This window comes from Simochromis diagramma, unplaced genomic scaffold (assembly GCF_900408965.1).
Source record: "Simochromis diagramma unplaced genomic scaffold, fSimDia1.1 OVJJ01000216.1, whole genome shotgun sequence".
Taxonomy (NCBI): Eukaryota; Metazoa; Chordata; class Actinopteri; order Cichliformes; family Cichlidae; genus Simochromis; species Simochromis diagramma.
Window position 1 is genome coordinate 13,369,606 of NW_024386883.1, and position 25,527 is coordinate 13,395,132.

The 25,527-nt window shown below is 38.2% G+C and overlaps 2 protein-coding genes and 1 non-coding gene across 5 annotated transcripts; 2 read left to right on the forward strand and 1 right to left on the reverse strand.

The window, feature by feature from the left end:
• The first annotated feature begins 400 nt into the window (after positions 1-400).
• On the forward strand, positions 401-7,863 carry mks1 (MKS transition zone complex subunit 1). 2 transcript variants are annotated; one of them, XM_040032402.1, is made up of 18 exons: positions 401-722; positions 970-1,091; positions 1,889-1,941; positions 2,071-2,238; positions 3,357-3,451; positions 3,660-3,788; positions 4,121-4,225; positions 4,378-4,486; positions 4,586-4,642; positions 4,712-4,754; positions 4,851-4,913; positions 5,023-5,093; positions 5,186-5,255; positions 5,343-5,450; positions 5,856-5,989; positions 6,564-6,646; positions 7,331-7,428; positions 7,755-7,863. In XM_040032402.1, the coding sequence occupies exons 1-18, from the start codon at positions 646-648 to the stop codon at positions 7,856-7,858; spliced, it is 1,689 nt and encodes a 562-aa protein (XP_039888336.1). In that variant the 5' UTR covers positions 401-645; the 3' UTR covers positions 7,859-7,863. The 2 variants fall into 2 exon arrangements, with proteins under 2 accessions (XP_039888336.1, XP_039888335.1); XM_040032401.1 differs by having other exon boundaries at positions 406-722; positions 3,354-3,451.
• An 819-nt stretch (positions 7,864-8,682) lies between these two features.
• On the reverse strand, positions 8,683-8,771 carry trnay-gua. The gene is given in 2 exon segments: positions 8,683-8,718; positions 8,735-8,771. It is a non-coding gene; the product is annotated as a tRNA-Tyr (tRNA).
• A 699-nt stretch (positions 8,772-9,470) lies between these two features.
• Positions 9,471-25,494, forward strand: ap2b1 (adaptor related protein complex 2 subunit beta 1). 2 transcript variants are annotated; one of them, XM_040032399.1, is made up of 22 exons: positions 9,471-9,603; positions 11,795-11,848; positions 11,965-12,070; positions 12,922-13,057; positions 13,349-13,594; positions 13,757-13,947; positions 14,098-14,319; positions 14,759-14,879; positions 14,997-15,092; positions 15,200-15,315; positions 15,486-15,651; positions 16,080-16,178; positions 16,418-16,677; positions 18,431-18,623; positions 19,425-19,466; positions 20,489-20,641; positions 20,727-20,872; positions 20,972-21,101; positions 21,481-21,565; positions 21,922-22,008; positions 22,770-22,924; positions 23,530-25,494. In XM_040032399.1, exons 2-22 carry the CDS (start codon positions 11,812-11,814, stop codon positions 23,602-23,604), a joined length of 2,862 nt encoding a protein of 953 aa, XP_039888333.1. In that variant the 5' UTR covers positions 9,471-9,603; positions 11,795-11,811; the 3' UTR covers positions 23,605-25,494. The 2 variants fall into 2 exon arrangements, with proteins under 2 accessions (XP_039888333.1, XP_039888334.1); XM_040032400.1 differs by lacking the exon at positions 19,425-19,466.
• The last annotated feature ends 33 nt before the right edge of the window (positions 25,495-25,527 follow it).

Sequence of the window (25,527 nt, forward strand, 5' to 3'; positions counted from 1 at the left end):
TTAACTTATTTATCTTAATGGTTAAATTTCATATACATAAATCCAAATTTTCTAACGCAAAACCATACTTTCAATGCTTTTTAAATGAAACCAAACTATATGTTAAAACTATACAACTTTCCCAAAATATAAAAGCTTTTAAAACCATAAATTAATGCTTCTTGTTAAATATTATGTGATTTTGTTTCTTGACTGTATCTATTTGTTTTTACACTAAACCCCTGACATTATGTTTTGTTCATTTATATATTTACTTTGTGTTTTGTCAATAAAGTATATTAAAAAAACAACAAAAAAACAAAAAAAACCCGTCCAGATGACCAGACTCAACGCTTTGGAGCTTTGGTCAATAGGTGGCGATAATGCTGCTGTAATCTGGTGTTCAAACCGCAAAAAACTAGAAGAAGAAGAACATCGTTTATCTCTATGGCAACGACAACTACCAATTTGCCTCGCTTTGTCCACAAGTGTTTCGATTTATATTTTTATACACATATATATACATTTTTTACTGCTTACATTTACACCTTTGACTAATGTCTTTCTTTACGAAATGAAAGTATCTGCACAAAGGCGTGTGTGTGTGCTAACTGCAGCTAATAAAAAGTGCTACGTGAGGAGCTAACATCTCACCGCTAAATAGTCATGACAGATTGCTGGAACACAGACACCGGAGAAGCTGTCTATCGGTCCCGGGATGCTATCAAAAACTTGAAAATAAAGTAAGTAGCCTAGGGTTGTATTAGATCGTATTTTATACGAGTATCGAAGGACAACTCATAAAGAAAATGAGTATTACTGAGACCGAGATGAGAAATGTTTGAGCTGTTTTTTTCACCAAACTATTCCACTACTTTCACAGTTTTAAGGAAAGAATGTGAAGATTAGAAATCTACGTCTACAAACATATGTGTTAACGTCAAGACACGTTGTTTCCACGCTTTATTTCCATTTGTTCACATCCTTTAGGGTGCGCATAGAGAGAGTGACCTCCACATCAGCTCTCACACAGCATCTCCAGCAGCAGTTTCTGTCCCGGCAAGACAGAGGAGCAATTGAACTGGAAACACTGTCATCACAAGGCCAGACAGGTAAAATTACATTGAGAAACTACTTATTTTTTGCTTGGTTAGTGTTGAGTCAACGTTTGATTTCCGGCTTTCCAGCTTGGTTTTAAAATTTATGTTCAAGCTGTGATCATTTGCAGGCCTTGAAGTTTACTGAGGATGTTGCATGAGTTATTATGGCTACATAGCTCAAACCTCTAGCCAGTTTAAAGCTGGTATAAAGGTGGACTTTGCATGAAATAAAAAAGAGTGCTACATTTAAATTGGCAGTTAGTCGCCCTGAGTAAACTTTAATACTACAGCCTGTTCTGCACCAGTCCAAGCTGTTCTACAATACTTCCAACTACCCCGTTAAGCCTTCAAGCTTAGCCCATAAATAACAACACAACATTATTATCATTCTTTCTGTGTTTCAATGTCACTTGCTGAACAGTTCTTGGTGTTGAAAATGATCAGTCATCTTTCCTCATTTTCTCTTTCCTGTCCTCTTGTTCTTAAATTCTGAGAACAAAGTTCTCTTATTTTTCCTCAGAAACTGGCTGTACCTGCAAAAAAGTATAACTGAATAGTATTCCAACCATAACTTAATTCACATTCTGCATGTATTATTAGCATAAGTTGTCTGGAACCAACCTCAGGCTGCAGCACCTGAAAAATTGACATAATTGATACAATTTCTTCATTAAAGCCTCTATTATAATTAATTATTTATTAATGGTGTTCTGAAATGGGGCGTGGCACTTGTATTTGCCCATATTAGGATGGCTCTTTCCTTTGAGGCTTATTTTAATATCTTGACATTTATGCTACTCTGACATCAGGTGATAATGAAGAGGAGCTAGTGGTTGGCTGGCAGGAGAAATTCTTCAGTCAGGTAGAATTTTGAATATTTAACATCCTAGTCTCACTGCAAATTATATTGAAAACAATTGAAATGTTTACTATTTAAAACTGGACACTGGACATTATTACTTTACATTTCTGTGACTGTCTGTAATTCCAGTATGAAATGGAGCTGTTCCAGAACGAAGCAGCATGTCAGACCCCTCTGGACCGTCAGTACCACACAGAAGTCAAAGCCCTCAACAGGGGCAAGGGTCGACGCAATCGCAGAATTTTCACATACACCGATCATGACCGCTACACCAGCTGCCTTCCAGTACATCAGCTGGTAGGTTGCCCTGTATTCTCACTGTATTTGTCCAACACGACAAGCATATTTGCAGAGGTATTCCAAAAGTAATGTTTTTTTTTTTTTTTAATAAATATATTTATATGGGACACACTAAAGGCTCGATTTGGACCAAAAACATGTTGTAGGTTTAGGAGCAGTTACAGTATTTATCACCTATGAGTGTATCTCTTTACCATGTGACCAAATGGATGTGTTTACTGTAAAGGCTTTTTGCAGTCCTCTGTGTGTTGTGCTTGGTATTTGTGGCATAGTGCAGTCTGGCTATCCTTAAAAACCTTACACAGATCTATCAAGTAAAGTTTTGTGGATCATCATGTCTCCTAAGACATGCCTGCCAGCAAAGTTCAAAAGCAATCCTTTTAACCACTCATTTAGTGGCCACATTAGGCCCTATCATGATTGTTTTTGAACTTTTTGTGCCCAATAATGGCCATAATTTCAAATTTGCAGGGAAAATGCAACACATTAAATATAAAAATGTAGTGCAGTGTATCCAAAGTGCAGGTGTACCTATCTTTAAGGTGTATTTTTAGTACAAGGACGTATAGAGTACATCATGCAGTTCATAATGCAGTTCATAGTGCAAATGAATGATACATCCATATAGTTTCAGTGCATAATGGTGCATAATTGCTCATACTTACTGAACAGGTGATGTTGAGGGTGGGAGAGGTTAGTGATGATGATGCTGGCAGCCTTCCTCATGATTCTGGTGGCATATTGTGATGATATGGAGGGCAAACTGCAACCAGTGTTCTTGAAGGCTCTCCATAATACTTTTCAAGCTGCTGTTTGTCCTGACTGTTTTACCGTACCTGTCAGGATGGAGAAAGTAAGCATGCTGTCTGTGATGGCTCTGCTCACAGTACTTTCCCTGACAGTTTTTTTTTTTTGTTTTTTTTTGATAACTCTGATAGTTTGACACCTTATTTGCTACACATAGTCTAGACTTTTCTCTCCAAAAGCAACCAGCTTTGCAGATTTCTAATTTTTATTTATTTGTGCAAAAATAAATCTAAGACCCCAAACTGTGCAGTTCCAGCTTCTCTAACTGTGTTTGTGTGTTTCTTGTGACCTTGTGGCCCTCGCAGCAGCATGCTACTGACATATTTACCACCAAATCCAACCCAACCTTCCTGGCTGAGAGGATGGCCAGTGTGAGACACAGACGTCAAGAAAGACGCACCATGTGGGTGAAACTATGTTTTCAGATTGATTAAAAGCCTACATTGTCTTTCCTCATTACATTCTGTGTATTATTTTCTATTTATCCATTATAATCCACCTAATGATTCTTTTCCTAATGAAAGTCAAGACATAAAAATAGGATATAATCCTAACTCTAGGTATAAACATGTAAAAAGTAATGCTATATTATTGGCTGGCATGCTTTGCAGGGATTCCAGTGTCCCAAAGTCAAAAATCATCAACTGGGAGCCAACAGAGGAGTTTGTGAGGAACAGGCATGTGGTCAATAATGTCATGCAGACCATGCACATCATGGGGGACCTGGGCGCCAGTGGAAGGTAAGGGAGTCGGCTTTGTTCACACTTTTGATCTCTCATAAAAAATGCAGAAAAAGTTAGTCTTCGTTTATTAGGCTTCACTTTCTTAGAACATGTAGTCTGTACTCTGTGTTGGTGACTTTGCTGTCTCTCAGATCAGAGAAATCCATTATGCAGTGTAGGCCCTGCTTGTTTTAGCTTTTCGAGGGGCAGCTTGTCTTGCAGCACAAAGTGAAGGAGTTAGGAAAACTTTCAGTCTATCAGGCATTTTTCTTCTTGTTCTCCTATTACTAGGGTTGATTTATTCAGTGTTTCTTATGTGATTTTTCTGTTTGTGTTTTTTGTTTCCTCAGGCTGGGCCAGAAAGAAAATGAATGTTTGCTGGCAACTATAAAAACCGATGGCTGTGGAACAGTGATTGTAAAACCTGATTTTAACAAAGGCAAAGAGCCCTACAGGCAAGTCTTCAGCATCAGTGGAGATGCGTAGCTCAAGTTCTCACTGATAAATTATTATTATGTTTGATACTAACTGAAAAGACAGCAAAAGATCATGTCAGAAGGTGATGAATTAAATGCAAAGCTGGTGTGATGTTTGTATTGTTGTGCAGGATTGTAACAGAGGGGGAGAGGAGAGAAGTCTGGCGTCTCACTGTTGAGAATGTATCGGCATGTATGAAACCTGAGGACAAGGTCAGGGAGCAGAACATGTACAAAGATGTGAGTTCATCTTCATGCTTATTTTTTCAGGCTTCAGAAAAAGTATAGTCAAATAACAGGTCTAATCACACAAATACATCAACCTTTCTCTCTTTGTAGCTGTACATAAGGCACAAGGAGTACTTAAATAGCCTCGTGGGACAGGACTTTGAAATGGTAAGACACCTAAGGTCAAAGGATATAGTCACAAATTGGCTTTGTTCTTACAAGATTTTATTCCTGTAGCCTCCTCTAGGTATTCTGCGTTACATGACGAATGGAGAGATAGGTGAGTAGAAATACTGTGCCCATTTTTACAGATACTTGAGGAAACTAACAGACTTCATCATTCAAATGTCCTTTTTTTGTTCTTCTCTCTGCCCAGTCTCAGCTCAAGGCTTTGAATATGATAACTTGTACATCCACTTCTTTATGGAACTGCCCAACAGTGAGTCACATGTGATACTTCCAGTATGCAGATGCACTGTGCACTTTATAATGAATTCATTGCATTTAATTTGCCAATTCAGCCTAAATTATTATTATTATTATTTAAGATTGGTCCAGCCGGCCATTCCAGTCTATGTCAGGGGTTACCCAGACCTGTCGGACTAAAACATTAGGGAAGGTGTGTATTGAAAAGAACTATTTGTTCAATATATTGACAGCATGGCTGTTTGATGAGATATGTTAAACTCTGTATGTTCTTTCGGCTAACAGGAAAACGTAGCTTTCTTTAGCTACCCCTTCCACTTCGAGGCTTTCTACATGACCGAAAAAGAGAGTGACCGTTAGTATCAGTAACAGATAATTGTCTTTAGGTGATTCACTGTTTTAAAAGGTTAAACTGACACAAGTTTCTTGTTTCTAATTTCAGACTCAGTCCCACAGTGGCCAGTGCTCTACTTCAAGGTTCTTTCACTGGACTCCTGGCAGCGTTATCGAACTGAAGGCTATGGCTATCTGCTGTTTCCTGCCATGCCTGGTATGCTATGTGTACTGGAAAACTGATGGATTGAAATTAGGGAAAAAAAAATATATTGATAATTTCTCATATCCTAAGATTACATTCAGAATAAACGGCAGTCCCAAACCCAGTTCAGTTAATTTACCCTATATTATAAATAAGCATGCCCTATGTATGTAGCATTTTTGCTTAGAAATGACTAAAATGAATAATCTTTGGTTAAGATGTCCTGTTCATCAACTTTAATCAGCCAAATGTTGGAGCTTAAGTTAACATTTAGAAAATATATTTTTCCAATTATTAAAATTTTACATTTTAAAAATTTTATTTCAGATAAAAAATGTTTTGATTAGTTATAAAAATCACAACTTTTTATTGTCCTGCATTATATGTTTTGTCTGCATTTATGTGTGTGCACGCCAGGTAAACACACGATGACATGTCACACATGGAGACCCCTTCAGATGGGGACGGTTTCTGCACTCAGGCGCTTCTTTATTGGAGGTTCTCCAGAGCTTGAGGACCACAGCTACGTCAGAATACCAGGGACATTCAAGGTGGGGTCAAAACTCTGCAGAGGCTATATGGATCTGACAAATGTTTACACATAATTTAAGTGTATGATTTTTTCTGTTTTGCTTAAAGAGGATTAGATTTAAAGATTTTTATTTTTTTTATGAATAAAAGATTGCAGAACTTAACAGCTGCTTAAAATGCCGCACTGGATTATAAAGAAAATACTTAAACTTTGATTAGGATGTTTGCCTATTCAAATCATATTCTAATTCTTGATTTAATAATTAAATTATTTACATAATACAATTAATAAACCCAGTAGGCTTACTGCATTACTTAATTAAACAGGGAATGACTTATTTGTTAAACTACAATCTGTTAAACATTTAAATGTACCGTACAACAGCTTAACATAAGTTCTGGTTACATTTATTCTTTATCAAAAGCAATGTGTGCATACATGAGACCTTACAAATGCAGTGGATAAATTTAACTCCTGGTACAATTATGAAGGCATTATTTAACCTTCTAGTTTTATATACATGTTTTATGTTATGTTAAATATGATCATTTTTGTTTTATTTTATTTTTTAATATGTCTGTGTGTGGCTGCAGGGGGAGAGGCTCAGTCGCTTTGGCTTCTGCACTGAAACCACAGGAAGTGTCACTTTTAATCTCAACTGTATTCAGCAAGCCAGGTAAGTAAAGCCTGGCTTCAAAAAAGTAGCCATGCATAGAGTGCCTAAAAAATTTATTACACCACCACCCAATGTAAGGTTTATGCCACAGCTGCCCTTAATGAACAGTATTGGTAATTACCAAGATCTTTTCTAATGTTTTGTAATGGTTAACCACCAATTTACATGAGCTATTTAATTGAAATTGAAATTGAAAATAGTAAAGCACACTATTATTGTTGTTAGTATTATTATTATTATTATTATTTATTATTATTATGAATGAATGAATGAAATGAAAACACGAATTCCAGTCTAATAAAAAGGAATTTGATTTTTAGTTTTAAACAAGTGTTTGACTGATTTCTAAAATATTTGTTTTCTTGTTTTTATGACAAGTAGTCTAATAAACTTGTTAAGTATTGTACCTAACATTTAATAGAAATACATGTACTACTTATATGGTTGGTATGCTCTACATTATCTGCATTGTTATAGATTATCACATTTCTTCAGTGGCTAGACTTTATTAGTTTCAACACAGCAGCAAATCTACAACTTCACAACTGTCTCCTATTTCACAGTCCCACAATACACTGTAATTTTATTTTTATGTTAGTGCAGGTGTTGAAAATATAAACCTCTGTTTGTATGCATTCAGATGATCATCAGTGATAACATGAAATATTTTAATTTCATGTGCAGGGCCTTTGTTGATACTGCCATGTTGAAGAAGAGGAGACAGAGAGTTTTTGACCAGCTGGGAGGATTTAGTCAGCAAGGAGCTGTTTGCACCATCCTGGGTAAGAAGTCTGGATTTTCAGGACCCACTGAGCTTAGACTATTAGTTTGAAAGCTAAACCCTGTGGGAGATCAACTCGCTGAGATACAAGTTTCTTTCAGCATTTTAGCCTGACATATGCGAGATATGGATGGATTGGTTATAGCTTGGTTTATTTTCTGAGCTACAAAATGTAGCGTATTATTTCAGACCAGTTATATGTAAAATCAAGAAAACAGTTAACCTTTTTTTTTTCTTTGTTATTTCTGTTTGTATTCGTTATAAATTGCTATGTAAGCCTTCTCTGTATGTGTGTAGTATTCGACTGGTACTTTCTTCCTTTTGCAGAGGCCTTTCAGAGGGCCAGGAAAAAGATGCAAGAAGCCCGAAAAAGTCTTCCACAAGACCTGATCAGCAGCGCTTCCCAGCTACAAATCGAATCCTCTGCTTAAGTCTGAAAAATGGAGTAGGGCTGTTACTGTTATTTTTTTGAAGTTTAGATTATAGATTATCACTGGCTGTGATATAAGTGCGTTTTTCTCACAAAGAGGAAAACCATGTCTGAATGTTTTAATCTTTGTATTTATGGCTAACATAGTGGATGGTGTACTAATGAAGTTACAATATGAGTGAAGCTGGTAGTTAATAGAGAGCAGAGCCATTATACCTGCTATGTATGGTTGTACCTGGCAATGCATTTTTTTTTTTTTTTTTTTTTTTTTTTTTTTTTTTTTAGTCACTGTTTATATTTGATTTCAATAAAGGGTCCGATTGTTGGCGTTAACTGAGGCTTTTAAAAGCTTGTGAATATAAAGAAATGTTTTGAAAGTTTGGTTTTATATTTTCTGTTGGTTACTTCAAATCTCAATGTAGTTGCCATATTTGTTGTAATATAAACATTTTATATCAACTATTACAATTATCTTTAAATACTCAAAAAAAACATCTAAATCTTTTTTTTCTTCGTGCACTATATTTTATATTTGGTATATGATATTTAGGGGCATTCATACAGTAGTTCAGTAGTTTAAAGCTGTTCACACAGTCTAGATTGTTTGCAAAAGTATGTTTGTTTGTTTCTTCCACTGAAGCACAGGTTTTGCTTAATGCAGTTCAGCATCTTAATAGATGACTTAAATTCAATAAGACTTCACGCTTTCATTACTCAACCTTAGTTATCTGTAAGCTTTAGATCAGGGGTTGGAAACAAGCAGGACAGCAGCCCTCGAGGCCTGGAGTTCGACACCTGCGCTTGAGATAGTGGAATTGTAAAATCTCCTTCGAGCCGGAGTTGAACCAGCGACCTAAGGATTCCTGTTCCCATACACCTACAGTCCTCCGCTCTACCAACTGAGCTATCGAAGGGATCACATGTGCAGTGTCTGCTTTGTTGGACCATCGGATACATGGGACCTAACAGAGTCTGTGTTTTGCAAGAATTCCATGTTGCAAGGACTTGAACATAACAAAACTGTATCTGTCTGACTCTACATGTTCCTTCATGCCTGAGGCACTGAACATATTTCACATCAACATGAGTATCCTTCCTTTTTCCAACTCTTGGGCTGCGTTCAGACCCAGGGGAGTACTTTGCAGCCCCTGATTTGAAACTGCTTTGAAAAAGCCAGGACTGTACAGTGAAGGTGAAACGCTGATGTTATGGAATTCTTTTCCTGGCTGTGAGGACACGACGAGATCCCTACCAAGAGTTCCCTCCAGTGTTGCATTTAAGATCATAGGAAACCGTGCCGTCATATAGAGTCATTTATTATGTAATGTAAATTTCCCCTTTAAATACTAAAGTTTGCACTGATTTATATTTGCCTGTGAATCCAATTACAAAAAAATATATAAACCCGATCGACCGATTTGTACACATGACCTCGAAACCGTGTGGTGTCATTGCCGTTGGTGGTTTCCTGGATTTGCATATACATTTTATATAATACATCATTTATATTCGCAGATCTTAACTATACAAACATCTACTAACAGCCGTTATAAAATCAACCAAATGTGTTCGCTGCAACAACGCATCCTGGTATTCTTTACCTCAGGAGGGAAGTTGTCCAGTTTCCGATGAGTGTGAACGCACCATCGTTATCCTGGTTCTCCATCTTCCTCCAAACAGACGAAGGAGCACCCTGCGTCTGACACCCAGTGGAATATTTTTCTCTTCTCACGTATACTCAGCAAGGTATGGGCGATATTATACAATACAGGACCTTCTTTTAACCTTGCTGTCATTGTGGTGTGATTTTGTATCGACTGTATTTTTTGCAGGGCTGCTCATCGTTTAGCTACCGTAAAGGCAGCTCCTGGAAACTGGGCCGCTGCTCACGTTTCTATTTTGACTCCAGATTTAACATAACGAAATCTTGTCATATCGGACTGTAAACCCAGGTTGATGTTAGAAGTTGTCTGTGTTTGGAGTTTGTTGTTAATATTTGTGGTATCGCAGGAGGGAGCGGATGTATTTAGCATTTAGCTAACGCTAGCTAAGTGGAAGTGCTGTGCCTCCCGGTTAATTGAAGCTAACCTGATGTTTGTTGAGAGGTCAAACGTCGTCACACCCAGAAACACAGAGTAGTTAATGTCACCGTTAGATTAGAGTAGGTTCTTCTTCACCATACAGATGAAGAAAATGGCTAATGCCGGCTAAAGTAAAGGTTTAATTGTTTAAGATGTAACGCTAAGTACGTTTTCTTCAATGTAATAGCATGTTTTAGCTAGGGCTGTACAGATACATAAATGTGTGGTCATAGGTTTATATACAGTCATTATGGACATCGATATCATATGTTTGTGCTTTTAATGATTGCTCCGAACTTCGAATTCTTTTCCAGGTTTGCATGATTGTAGAGCTTACATCATTAATAACTCTGCAAAAGTTTGAAATTATGTTGGATTTTCTCTCATCCACACAGATTCAAATATATACATAAACCCCCATTAATATTTGGTTCAGTGTCCCTTAGTAAGTTGCATCTTCCCCAGATGCTTTTGCTAGCGATCAACAGCCATAATTCTTGACCACTCTTCTCGTCAGAATTGGTAAATAAATCTACCACCGCCGTGCTTTACAGCTGCCACTCTGTTCTTAGATTTGATAGCCCTGCCATTATTCCTCCAAACTTATCTCTTGTCACTGGGGTCAAATAGCTCAATCTTTGTCTCATCTGACCATAAAACCTTTCTCCAGAAGGCATTTTGCTCGACTATGTTTCAAATTGCAGTTGAGCTTGAAGCAAGGGAGCAGGTGAAAGAGAGCCTGGAGAGGCAGAGATATGCTCTAGTGGCACTGACAAAAAAGATGGAAGGCCGAGCTGGAGCTGTCAAAGCACAATAAGCTCAGACCACACTGGACAGGATTACAAATGAGTACAGAGGGACAGCACAGGTTGAGTAGTTTGGAGACAAAGTTACAGAGGCAAGGCTGAGATGGTTTGGACATGTGCAGAGGAGGGATAGTGGAAATACCAGACAAACAATGTTGAATAGGAAACTGCCAGACAGGAGGAAAAGAAGAAGACTGCAAAGAAAATAAAAAAATAAAATTCATGCATTTAACGAAGGAGGGCATGCAGAGGGTTGGTGTGACAGAGGAGGATGCAAGGGATAGGATGGCAGATGATCCTTTGTGGTGACCCCTAAAGGAATCATCTGAAAGAAGAAGAAAGGGGAATGAATAATAACAAAAACAAATTAAACATAATAAAATTGCATTCTGTACTTCCCTAGTGTGGTGCATTATGATAAAATTAAGTTGCCTATTTCAGAGTTTACTAGAACTTCATATACTCTGTAAAACAGTTGGGAGTGTATAATTCAGACATAAATGGTTCTCCTAACCTGTGCCAAACCCAGGATCCTCCATTACAATTCCTGAAAATAAAGCCATGTTAATGAATCCAGACTATGCGATTACAGTGCTCTGTAGTCCACTGGTTGTGTTTAACACCACTCCAGCTAATATTTGGTATTTTGCTTGGGGCTCATAGGCTTTCATTTCCACATCACCATGCAAACCAGTGTCATGAAGCCACTCTATTAGCATTTGCTATACTGCTGTACGGATTTTGCTCAGTTATTTATTGAAAGGGGTGTTCTCCATACTTGTAGTGTAACCTTGTATATTTGTAAGGCAGTTATTCATACATTCATTTAGAAACTAAACACATCAGGTTGGTCTGTCATAGAAGAAACCTGTAACATTTTTAGATTGGTTACTGGCTGTTTGCAGTGTACTATGTTGGAGGCAAACCTGATGACTGAATTTCATTGAACTACTTTGTGGCTTGTCACCACGCCACTTAGTCATATGGCAGCCTCACTGAATGATTATGTAATATTTTTTAAAATGTATTTATCTATTTATTTTTTTACAGAACTAAGGACCACAGTCATGACGGACTCCAAATATTTCACAACAAACAAAAAAGGTGAGTATGATAGAGAAATTGTTTTTGTTCATGTAGGCATGTTAGAGATTGGAAATCTATGGCAGTGTATATATAAACAGTACTGCCGTCAACTCTTCATCTGATTCATCTTTCAGGGGAGATCTTTGAACTGAAGGCAGAGCTGAACAATGAGAAGAAGGAGAAGAGGAAAGAGGCAGTGAAGAAGGTCATTGCTGCCATGACTGTTGGCAAAGATGTCAGGTACACTGCATTTATGACATGCGCCACACAGGTCTATAATTATAACAGTGTGATAAGACAAGCAAATCAAAGTGACGTGGCGCCTGTGATTTCTCAGTTGCATTATGTGTTGGCACCGAATATCTTAAACAAGAAGAAAATTGTGTTGTGCTTACTGACCAACGGACAATTGGATTAAAGTCCTTCACTCTCCTAAGTAATTCAGCTGCTGATATTTAACTCTGAGTTTTGCTTTTGGAAAGCTGATTAGTCTCATCCTCAGTAGACTGATGTGTGGTCATTGTTTCCGGCTCTGCTTTTGTTTCCGCTGCTCTCTGCCAACTCCCAGGATATGTTCCTGGAACTGTCAGTGCTGCTAAGAGAGTAATAGTAAATAAAAGTCTCAGTATTGTTCAGGGGGCTCACTGCTTTGCTATTGATTGCCATCGGTCAAGGAAATCAGTCATTGCAAATTAAGAGAACACAGTAGCAGAGATTAAAAAATAGGAGAGAGCAGTTGCTAAGGTACTTGGAGCTCTGGCCATTTTCACTCTTTTTATATATCTGACTAGTAGCCTCAGAAATCAGGAGGTAAAAGTGTGAATGAAAGGACGTTTTTACTACTTTCAGGCTATTCAGACATCATTATTGATGATCACTTTGCACACAGTGTTTTTTCACAGTGTGCTAAAGCTTTACAGACATTAATTAGTCATACTACAGTTGTATGATATGTCCGTTAAGCCGATTTGTACTGATGTGAGTTCAGGACAGTTACTCATGCAGTAAATTCACAGCTAGTGTGAGAGAACATGACAGTGTCGCAACATTGTCTAGTACTCATTTTTGAAGTCAATTTGCTTTGCTCTCAGTTCTTTGTTCCCAGATGTAGTCAACTGCATGCAGACTGACAACCTGGAGCTGAAGAAGTTGGTGTACCTCTACTTGATGAACTACGCCAAGAGCCAGCCTGATATGGCTATAATGGCCGTTAACAGCTTCGTCAAGGCAAGACAGAGAATGAACTGTTGATTAACGGCATCCTACACTAATCTGCACTAAGGCAGTTAAATCTAAAAATACTTTTTATTGTTTTCCTGCTACCATAGTTTGTCCATGCTGTTGCACAGGCTCGATCAATGGGTTTCTTACATGCCAATAGGGATTAAGATTTTTGTACAGTTTTCAGATGTGTCTTGCACACAAGCTCATGATTTGCTCCAAATTACAAAGTGAGTTAGTTTTTTAACTTTGACGCCCATTGTACCTATGTAAAATCTTTCTTCGCCTATTCCTTAGGACTGTGAGGACCCCAATCCTCTGATCAGGGCTCTTGCCGTCCGCACCATGGGTTGCATTAGGGTGGACAAGATCACAGAGTACTTGTGTGAGCCACTGAGAAAGTGCTTGAAGGATGAGGACCCATATGTGAGGAAGACTGCAGCTGTTTGTGTAGCTAAACTTCATGACATAAATGCCCAGATGGTGGAGGACCAGGGCTTCCTGGACTCGCTGAGAGATCTTATTGCTGACTCCAATCCCATGGTAGGTCTCAGTACTTTACACCTCTATCTGTATCTTTCCCAAAGTTGTGTTAGTGCTTTAAAAATGCTGTTAGTTTCCTTTGGATTACTATTAAAGAATAATTAAGTTAATATAGAGTTAATTATTGTTGAAATCATTATTGTTTCATATCTTGCGTTTTAGGTTGTGGCCAATGCAGTTGCTGCGTTATCAGAGATCAGTGAGTCTCACCCCAACAGCAACCTGCTGGACCTCAATCCACAGAATATCAACAAGCTGCTGACGGCCCTCAACGAGTGCACAGAGTGGGGACAGACCTTCATCCTGGACTGCCTGTCCAACTACAACCCCAAGGATGAGCGTGAGGCTCAAAGGTAGCAGTCCTGTCAACTTTTACTTAAAACTAGACCATTTGTGATATTAATCAGAGTTACAAAAATCCTTTTAAGACCAGAGATAAGCCCAGCATTATCACTACATGACACCACTGAAAATGATGGGATTTCTGCTTCTTCTCCTCAAAGCATCTGTGAGCGTGTCACCCCCCGGCTGTCTCATGCCAACTCAGCGGTGGTGCTGTCAGCTGTGAAGGTACTGATGAAGTTCTTGGAGCTGCTGCCCAAGGATTCTGACTACTACAACACATTGCTGAAGAAGTTATCTCCCCCACTGGTCACCTTGCTCTCCGGGGAGCCAGAGGTCCAGTATGTGGCTCTGAGGAACATCAACCTCATCGTCCAGAAGAGGTATATTGTCAGAAAGGACAGAGAAAGGTTTCAAGTTGAGCTGCTGGGTTTAATATTAACTCTAAAAACATTTTTAATATATAGATTTTGAAATTTGGTTATTTCCTTATTGTAATTTCTTCATATTTTACTGTGTTTGTTTCTTTACACACTCTTATGACAAGCAATTGGAAGCTGGGAAAGACAGATTTCTATTTTTTGTTCTCACCACCTTTTAATGTATATTTTTTTGTGTGTACACACTGAACTGAACCTTAGCACACACACAGGATAAACCTTCTTGTCTAGCAGCTTAAGGGCTATAGCAGGCAATATTACTCTATGACTGACACTTACATGCTTAGTTGCCTGCTACTTGAAAAGCATTAAATCCCTTATTGGGATTTTTCTTTTGGACTAGGTGCCACACTATAATGTGTCATGTATTGATTTTGTGCAGGCCTGAGATCCTGAAGCAGGAGATCAAGGTGTTCTTTGTCAAATACAATGACCCCATCTATGTGAAACTGGAGAAACTGGACATCATGATCCGTTTGGCTTCTCAGGCCAACATTGCCCAGGTACTTCACAGAAAACAAGACTAAAAGTATATTGTAGCAATTAATTGTTCGAAAATCTTTAACATTATTTATAGAAAGTAGTTTTAAAATGATTCACTTCTGTTCTGTGATTTGCAGGTTTTGGCTGAATTGAAGGAGTATGCCACAGAGGTAGATGTGGACTTTGTGCGTAAAGCTGTACGAGCCATCGGACGCTGTGCCATCAAAGTTGAGGTGAGAATTATGGGCCCACTGAGCTAAAATAATGATGTGTCATTAGTAATTTAAAACTCTTTTCTGGTAGTAAAGGTGACAGATGTTTCTGTCCTGTTTCCCTTCAGCAATCGGCAGAGCGCTGTGTCAGCACTCTGCTGGACCTGATCCAGACTAAGGTCAACTATGTGGTTCAGGAGGCTATTGTGGTCATCAGGGACATCTTCCGCAAGTACCCCAACAAGTAGGTTTCTCATTGAATGCGTGAAAAGTGTTTATCGAGTAACTATCCAGTGCTCTATATAAACCTTTTTAACAAAATGATGGACTGTGTAGCTCACATGTGTACATGTCATTTCATGTGATGTGTAGTGTGTAGTCCGATTCTTACTTTAGAGATATGGTGTTCTTTAGGTATGAAAGCATCATTGCCACACTCTGTGAGAACCTGGATTCCTTGGATGAGCCTGACGCTCGAGCTGCCATGATCTGGATTGTTGGCGAGTATGCTGAGCGGATTGACAACGCTGATGAGTTGCTGGAGAGCTTCCTTGAGGGCTTCCATGATGAGAGCACTCAGGTAAGTTTATTTAAAAAAAAAAAAATACTCATGTAAAATAAAATACACAGATTATGATACAATATACGAGAGCAGCATTACATATTTCAGAAAGGCTAGTCTTGCTTACAAAAAAACATTGAGTTGAATTTTAACAGTTTATCTAGAATAATAAAATGTTTTCATGTATTTTTTTCATTTTGACTTTTTTTAACAATGTCAACAATGTTCCTATGATTTGTAATTATATTGTGTATTGTTATGAATTAAATAAGAAAGGTTTCAATAATCTTATGTTTCTGTAAATATCATTAAGTGTTGTAGTCGGGGATCGACTGTTTAAAATATTTTTTGACCTACCACAGCTATGATGAGGGGTTAGACTTTTAAAGGCATTGCATATAAAACACAGCCATATTCCAATGGTGTGTGTGTGCTCGGACTTGCAGGTCCAGCTTACTCTGTTGACCGCCATTGTCAAGCTGTTCCTTAAGAAGCCATCAGAGACTCAGGAGCTGGTGCAGCAAGTCCTCAGCTTGGCCACTCAAGTGAGTCGTATATTTTATTCTGAAGAGGCTTTGCATGATTTTGATGACTTGTTCGGTTTCCCTCTCTCTGAGAAGTGTTTCTTTCTCTAACATATATGAAAGTATTATTCTCAGATATGTAACTTTCTTAGCTGCCACTTTTGTAACGACTTGTGAAACTGTGGTCCTCACAATCTTCTAGTATGTGATTTCTGCCTATGTTGAGTATAACTTGCACAACGTGTTGACCTCCTATGCAGGACTCTGACAACCCTGACCTGCGTGACAGAGGCTACATTTATTGGCGCCTGTTGTCCACTGACCCCGTAACCGCTAAAGAGGTGGTGTTGTCAGAGAAACCCCTAATCTCAGAGGAGACCGACCTAATAGAGCCCACCCTACTGGATGAGCTTATATGCCACATTGGTTCTCTGGCCTCTGTGTATCACAAGCCCCCCAGCGCCTTTGTGGAGGGAAGCCATGGAATCCACCGGAAGCACCTTCCTGTTCAGCACAGCAGGTCAGACACTGTTTTCAGTGCCATACCAGTTCTACACAATGTCACGTCAGCTGCTTTTACCAGCTGTTGTTCTGGGTGCCGGACGCTGTCATGCAAAACTTTTATTGCTTTCACTACTAGTCCATTGTACTAATACATAGAGCTCATACTTTAATATATGGCTTTTTGGACATGATGGCCTGAAAGATCAGTGTAATAAAACGGTTGAATTTTTGAAATTCTTGAAAGGAGCTTAACTTTAATAATCACACTGGCGTAAACTGATTATATTCAGATATTTCATATTGGTCGCACTTTGCTTTGCTTCCATTTTCCATATATAAGAGGAAGTATTTATCCCTTCAGCAGTTCAGTTCTGTTGCATAGAAAATTTGCAAATTGGCCAGGAAGGTCAGTTCATGAAAATGTGTCATATGTCGAAATTGTGAGATAAAATTACACAACCTGTAATTGTTGAGGAGTAGATTTTGCTTGATCCCTGGTGTTTATAAGCAGAAACACTATAGTGGCTATCGTTGTACTTGTACCACTTCATAATTTCCAGGAATGTGCCCGTGTTGATCTGTTTGACAACAAGCAGCTGAGTCTAAAGTCTAAACTGTTAAAATTAGTGCTACTTAAAAAAAAAAGTAATTGGTGTGAGTGGTTTGATGTTTTTTGCACATAAAAATTAAGATAAAGACAGAGTTTCTTATTCATCCAGCAGTTTAAAATGCAGTCTTCTGGTCTCAAAGCATTTGGTTTGGTTTCAAGAAAATGTTGGATAATACTTATTATTGTGATATTGTATGTTGTATATGTGAGCTGAGAACTCTTCAATTTGTTAATCATAGCTCAGTTTATGCTTTAAACTAGTTTCGAAAACAGGACATTGCCCAACTCTTAAGATATTGCCTCATGCCCCACTGATGTTGAAGAGTCAGGCAAAATCTTGTGTGAAAGAAGAATCTACAACAGGAAGTTGTGGACTTGAGGACTTTTAGATGAATTTCCGTTGAAGTGGATGTACTGTATTTATCCCAGTTTAATAAGGAAATGTATTTACATAATGGAAACAAGTTTTATGATGCAAAAAATTTGACATTTCTGTTCCAACACAGTGCTGTAGCACAAGGCCCTCTCTAGCAGTGTGCTTGTTTGCTGCTAGTTTAGCTCACAAGGTGAGATGGAAATCTCATGCAGCAGCCTGGACCCAATGGCCCTTTACTGCTCATCTTTGCCCACCTGCCTTCTTGTCTACTCTCCAGTAAATCTACTAAATGCAATAAAAACCTCCCCCAAATATAATGTTTAACTTCCTAGGACCTGGCGTCCACATATGTGGACATCACATTTTGGGTTATTTCGACCAAAATACTTAATTTTGCTCTACAAGGGACTGACATCCACCTACGAGGACAATATACTGCCACTGTTCTATCAAAATTTTAAACAAATATCCTCATATGTGGCTCTCATTTTTCTAAAAAACAAAAATCAGGTAAAAAACAAAACAAGAACTGGTAATTCTTTGTTTTTACATTCATTTGGTCCCAATATGCCCAAATATCAAAGTTAAATTAAAAATGTATGCCATGGAAGAGCTCAGGTCTTAGGAGGTTAAAGAAAGTTGTTGCTGTGCTTCATAACTAAAGATTCTACTATTTTGCATTCTTTCATAATTTTCCAGTGATCTGTGATACTTTTGGAGCTCTTAGGATTTGAGTTTCCAAGTACATTTCATTTACCAGTCTACTGTTTTGCCTTACGACAGCATCGACACAGGTGAGAGCCCAGTGAGCGGTGGGCCAGCAGCAGCCATGGACCAGCCACATGTCATTCCCAGTCAGGGTGACCTGTTGGGTGATCTGCTGAACCTGGACCTGGGTCCTCCAGTCAATGTGCCCCAGGTCTCCTCCATGCAGATGGGTGCGGTGGACCTTCTGGGAGGAGGCCTTGACAGTTTGGTGAGCATGAGCATATTTATGCACACTTACTTTACTAAATTTAGGTAAAGATCCACTGAGCGATTGCACTTTATTGTCATTGCAGCAATGGGTCTTACGTGTTTGGCACATTGTATGGAATAATAATAGACGTTTATACTGTATTCAAGCTTTGGCTCCCATTAGATCCTTCTATAGTTTACCAGTGCTGGTTACGTGATGCTACCTAGTGGTTATTACCATTCATTTTAATGACTCTTTCATCACATTAAGGAGGAAAGAGGCTGTGCAGGCAGTTGTAAAACATCTGGAAAGCTGAAATTTTCCCAAAAGAAATGGGTATATGATGAAAAGTTAGTTTTTCTTTGTTCCTCCTTAGGATTGTTATAGTTGAAGAAGACCTGTTCAGATCTTGTACCTGCTGACACCATTTTCTTTTCTACTGGGTTTTATGTGTTCATGCAAGTGCGCTTGTGATAAAAAGTAACTGTTATGCTCATATGCTGTATCTTGCTGTAACACAAATTTAAAATGTTTTAATACCGTAACATTGGCTCATAAACATGTTACTAGGTATTTGTCTTCTATTACCACTTCTCCGAGCTGCCGGAATATCTGGATTTCTTCATAATCTCCTTGCAGAGTGATTTTTTTTTTTTTTTAATGTCTAACCTACAATGCAGAGATTAATATTTCCCAGAAAGTGAGGGCTCCTCTTGATGGGTTATGGTTGCTAAGAAAGTCTCTGTCTCTGTCTTTGTGTCTTTGGTCTGTCGATAATGTTTGGATGCTGTCTTTGGTGGCCTCTCCTCTCTCCTGTAGCTGGGGGGAGACCTGGGCGGAGGTGTTGGGGGAAGTCCAGCAGTAAGTCAAGCCCTTCTGTTTGGCCGTCTGCATGCTGCATGCTTCCTGAATTTAACCCACCACACTCGTCTTACTCACGCATTTTTCAACAAGATGACCACACGGATGTTTTGAATGTTTTAGCCCATTTAAGTCTTTGATGGGACACACAAAGGCATACAGGGGCAAACTGAAAGCCTTCTCCTTCTGTCAGACATCAGGATGAATACATCACTTAGTTCTCTTTCTCACTTCCTGTTAAGACCTTCCTTAAATATTCATAGTGTGGGAATGCAGTAGACATTATATTTATGGTCATTTTTGGGGGTGGGGTGGTGGTGGTGACATGGCCACGGCCACTGACACCATTTATAGGCTTTAAAGAAAGGAAGAGGTCATTGTGTAGTAATGAGGACACAACAGATTTTACTGTGTTGTAGAGCCATTCATAGACTAGAAACCTCTTTTCTAAATCCTTTGTAATTTTTTGGGCAACCAATAATTACAACCACCTTATGAAAATAGTAGATTTTCATATTTTCCATCAATATCACTTTCAATATATCAATATATCATACTTTTTTCCATCAATTTGAACATATAAAAATATACACGGAACTGATATATTTGTTTATGCCCTCTTTTCCATACTCTTGTATGATTTTATACATAGTAAGAGGCTTAGTTAATATGATGTTAATTTGGACTTCTAATGTATTTTTTCCAAATAATATTTTTTATAACAAATGGGCTCAAACAGGCAAAACAAAATTTTTACTCTTTTAAATTAATCTCACATTTGATTTTTTTGATTTGGCTAATCGTGATTTTGATGTGATTGAAATCTTGTTTTTGTTTTTTTTCTTCATAATCACAAAGACCAAATCAGTTGCTTCTTCCGTTGTTCTGGTCTAAGATTTTATTTTCTGTGTGACCCGTTTAGTAGATTTTAGTAAATTTCTCAAGTCTTCTGCGATACTTCATAAAATTATACTTTATTAGATTGTGTTTTGTGTGTGTTTTTGTTGTGATTTTTGTTGCAGGTGGGACAAAATTTTATCCCGTCATCAGTCCCCAACACTTTTGCTCCTTCACCTACACCTGCACCTCCTGCCACCAGCAGTGGCCTCAACGACTTATTTGAGCTTTCCACAGGCATGGCCATCACCACAGGAGGCTATGCAGTCCCCAAAGCAGTGAGTTCATGCAACTTTTTCCTGGAAGGTGTAACGTAAGTAAAACACTGTCTGTGTTATTGACTGCAGTTGTACTTTTTACCAGGTATGGCTTCCTGCAGTGAAAGCTAAAGGGCTCGAGATCTCTGGAACATTCTCCCGCCGTCAGGGTCACATGTACATGGACATGACTTTCACCAACAAAGCCCTACAACACATGACCGACTTTGCTATCCAGTTTAACAAGAACAGGTCAGTGATCTGACTCAACAGGAATGTCATGTCATTGCTTATTGCACTCTTTCAGAAACGTTTTAAAACTAACTTTAATATTAATATATGTTTCTGCAGTTTTGGGGTGATCCCCACCAGTCCTCTGCCCGTTCATACTCCACTGATGCCCAATCAGAGTATTGAGATCTCTTTGCCTCTTAACACCATTGGGCCAGTTATGAAGATGGACCCTCTCAATAATCTTCAGGTACAGCAGCACACAGTGGCCACACATTTTATCAGCAGTGGAACACATTTAAAGACCTGGCCAGGGACAGGTGTCTTGCTCTTTCTGTCTCTCTGAAATGTGTGTTTTGTTTTGTTTTTGTTTTTTTAAATTATTATTTAGTGTGACATGGCCATTAGTTCAGAAATAATTTCTCAGCGTCTTGCAAAAAATGAAAATTCCAGGGTGTTTGCACTCAGTACAAGAATTGGAAACTGAGAAAAACAGCTAGCCCTCATAAAATATATTTTAGAAACTGATGTTTAGTTTACAGTTTTAACCTGATTGAATGCAAATGTTGGTATATTGCTTGTTATACTCAAGATGTCAAACTTACCATGTTCTCTTGTCTTTCCTATAGGTGGCTGTAAAGAACAGCATTGATGTGTTCTACTTCAGCGTACTCATCCCTCTCAATGTATTCTTTGTTGAGGATGGAAAAATGGGTAAAATTCTTAAAACCTTTTAAAACAGCAACAACAGTGTGGTACTATTCCTTAAATGGCTAATTATATTCCTCACAGCTATTGAAGCTTGACAAACATTGCTGTTACTTGGGAAATGTATATTCAGTCTGCTTTTGGGCTGTAAAAGTATGTTATAGGCAACTGAAACCTACCTTATTGTGAAGTGTAATTTCTATGGAATGAAAAGAATTCCTTTATCCCTAATAATAGATCTGAATAGAATCAAACAAAACAGTAAATCATTTAAAGGGCTTTGAATTATCAATGTCAGTGGTTTGAAACATCCAACACTTTCTACATCACTGCTGTCGGATATTTTGTTTTTTCTTCTTCAGAGCGACAGGTGTTCCTGGCTACTTGGAAAGACATCCCCAATGAGAATGAGCTACAGTATCAGATAAAGGACTGCCACCTTAATGCAGGTAGACAAATTTGTCAAAAATCTCATGAGCATGTTAAATTATTTTTACCTGTTTGTTTATTGTTTTCTTTCTCGTCCACATAACTTGGCTCTATACTTCTTTATTTGGTAGTTTCTCTAACATATCAAAATATTAGACAATGCTTTTACTCGTGCAAAATATGGCAAATGGCACAATGATGCATTATTGAAGTAGTTGTTCTTTGTTTCAATGATTGAATACAATTTAAGCTAACCATATCATCAGCGTTGTTGCATTAAATATATAGATGACTGATTAACACATTCTCAGCTCAGTGTTTAAAAACCTCTGTTATTTTTAAGACATCAAAAATACTCCAACTTATCCAAAAAGCCTTATTTCTCTCTGTTTTCTTTCTCCACCCGCATGCTTATCTTTGGATACTCTTTCTTTTTAACCCATGCTGAACATCTCCTTTCCTTTAAAAAAGTTCACAATATTTTTGCCACTATAATCCTAGCATTCTGATAGCTAAAAGTTGACCAAAGCAGTACTACTTTCAGAATATCTGTCCAGCTTTACTGACATCTAAAGGTTGAAGTTGATTAAAATCCTCACAAACCTAGTTTACCCTTTGCCAGTAGTGGACTTTGTATTAGCCCATGCATACATTAGTGTGAGTTCCTTAAAGTGATTATGGTTCCAGTAGTGATAGCACCCTCTTGTGTGTGTGTTTTGATGTGGCTTCTGAAATGTGAGTGAGGTGTAATCATAATCTGAGAAACCTTCCGGTCTTGCAGACACAGTTTCAGGGAAGCTGCAGAATAACAATATCTACACCATTGCCAAGAGAAATGTAGAAGGCCAAGACATGCTCTACCAGTCCCTGAAGCTAACCAATGGCATCTGGATCCTGGCTGAGCTCCGCATTCAACCTGGCAACCCCAACTACACGGTATAGCATCACAAGATTTACATTTTGACGCGCTGTTCTGGGTTTTAAAAAGTAATGAGGAAAGTTTCACCTTTGCTTACAAAGATTTTCTTGTTTTAGCTGACCACCAGAACAGAAAAATTCAAAGTAACTATAAATACAGTGAAAATCAGTAAGTCATGGTATAGAATATAGTGAATCCAGAAAATAACCAGTATTTATTTATTTTTTTAACTTATACTACTCGAAAAGCAGCTAATGATTTTCAAATAATTACCGGTTATTTGTGTTAATGAGCTGATCATTTCAGTTGTGGACAAAAAGTGAGAATGCTGTAATAAAATGGTAAGGGAATACAATTACACAGCACTACCCTTCAGTAGGGGAAGCACGCTACAATATTCGTACAAGATCCTGACCCACATCCTGACCTTTCTTGTACACAGCACAAATCCTCAAAGTAAAATGGGAAAAGCACTGTCAGTAACATCCCTCGTTCCAGTTTTACTCCTTTATTCCTCAGTTGGTCAGTATAAGCAGTGTAAACAGAGCTGTGATTGAGCATCTTTATAAATGTGTGAGTGAGTGCGTCTCCCTTTATAACTCGGCTCTCCTTTTGTCCACAGCTCTCTCTGAAGTGTCGGGCTCCAGAAGTGTCTCAGTACGTCTACCAGATGTACGATTCTGTGCTGAAGAATTGACGCACTTCACCACTTGCCGACTCTGCTTCATCCTGACAACAAACCGCAGTGTTTTTTTTTTTGTTTGTTTGTTTTGTTTTTTTTTATTTTATTTTTTTGTATGTGCAGCTGACTGCCAAAACAAGAGAATCCAAACAGTAAAAGATGGATAGTAAGCAATTTTGGAGATTGTGTTTTTCCTCAAAGTGATCAACAGGGTAAATGTGAGATGAGACAAAGGGTATTGGGAGTGATTATCAAGCGTACTGTTGACATTTCCTTTATTTTGGCAGTTGAAAGAATCATTAAAATCCTCTTAATTCTACCCCCTATTTTTACGTCTCAGTGAAAACCATTCCATCCTTAACATTACGTCTTATTGTTGTGAAGATGTGATTAATGATGAAATTGTCCTGAGTGGGGACTTGCTTTGTTCAGCTCACACTTCTTTTAATTTAGATCCACTTTTGACGCTTTCTTTGCTTCAGTTGTACCTCCAGAGTCACAGCAGTATTCTGTTGTTTTGAGACCAGAAACGTCTGTCTGACTGCTTCTGCCACATCTGGTGGGATCACTTACAATTTGTGCAATTTGTTTAGAAACAAATGTCAACTTTTCTCCCCTTACTGTGAAGCATTGTACACTAATTGAGAAACTTAGCGATAAGTTAGCAACCCTGTAATTGCAAAATCTAGGCATTTCATTGTTTCCTTATGCCATTTATGGTCTTTCTGGCAGAGGCGTTTACAACCATCCGGTCTTCACAAAGCTCTAAATCCTTTTAATGACACTCCACCTTATCCTTTTCTTGTTAAAGCGTTCGTAAGCAGTTCGCTGTGCTGGTTCTGATATTAAACAACTTCAGTATAACATTTTATGAAGTGCTCTTCAAAAATTAAATAAATCCATAAGCAAAGGAAAAGTTACACTGTTTAGTCTTCTGATGAGCAGGTGGCATAAAGGACATTGATGGGTTTAAATTCTTAAAGTTTTACAACCACTACAAAAGCAAGAGCAGCCAATTTTGTGTTCACACTCCAGTGCCACTCTGTTTCCGGTTATTTGCTTGACACGATTTTTTTTTTTTTCTTTCTTCTCCTCCTCCTCTTTTCTGAAACGGTCCCATTTACTGCAGCCACACTTTTCACAACTATATTTTCATTCCTATTTATTGTGCATCTACCTCTGTGTGTTTTCTTTTCACAGGTGTTATTGTTGCATTAGTTTCATTTCCTTGATGTGCTTTACATGTCATTTGAATGCCAGTGTTTTTATTTTTTATTTTCCTGGGGGGATTTTCATGTAATGCTAAACTGTGGGAAATCCGCCAAGTCAGATTCACAGGACCACACATTTACAAAAATTGCCAAGTTTATTTTTATTACTCTCAAAAGAATCCTTATAAAGTTGGCATAGTGTGAGCTATATGAACATTAGAGTACATATACCCAAACCCCCAGAGTTGTACTGTAGGCCAGTAATGGTGTAGTAAGAAAATGTTTAGTAACTATGTATAAAAATGAAGCAAAAATGCTTTCTCCCTATCCCAGTGTGTCAGTTGTGTTGGTGACGTACATGAGATGAGAACATTAATGTGCCTGCATGAGCTCGCTGTCATTTTACCCTTTCTTAATTTCAGCTGTGGATTTCCTCAAGTCTGAAATTCTGCTCCTAACCTACGTTTCATTGTAGATCCCATTAGTTTTTTATTTGTTTGTTTTTTTCTAAACACAGCATCGTCTTAAACACACTCCTGCAAATAGAAATGTTTCCAGCAGCACAGAATGTGTGCCGAGGTCGGTCACGGCATCTTATGAAATGGAAAAGTTTGTGTCATTGCTGTAAGCTTGTTGTAAATGATTTGTTACTGTCACAGTACCACATCTTGTGTCAATAAATCGTCAAATCCTTGGTGGTGGTGCATGGTTGTTGTTTTTTTTTTAT

Coding starts and splice junctions, on each gene's coding strand:
- mks1 (XM_040032401.1), top strand. CDS start 646: ATGACAGATTGCTGGAACACAGACACCGGAGAAGCTGTCTATCGGTCC. Junction 1,942..2,070: donor AGGAGAAATTCTTCAGTCAG/GTAGAATTTTGA, acceptor CTGTAATTCCAG/TATGAAATGGAGCTGTTCCA. Junction 4,226..4,377: donor AAAGGCAAAGAGCCCTACAG/GCAAGTCTTCAG, acceptor ATTGTTGTGCAG/GATTGTAACAGAGGGGGAGA.
- ap2b1 (XM_040032399.1), top strand. CDS start 11,812: ATGACGGACTCCAAATATTTCACAACAAACAAAAAAG. Junction 13,595..13,756: donor TTGCTGACTCCAATCCCATG/GTAGGTCTCAGT, acceptor CTTGCGTTTTAG/GTTGTGGCCAATGCAGTTGC. Junction 22,925..23,529: donor CTGGCAACCCCAACTACACG/GTATAGCATCAC, acceptor TTTTGTCCACAG/CTCTCTCTGAAGTGTCGGGC.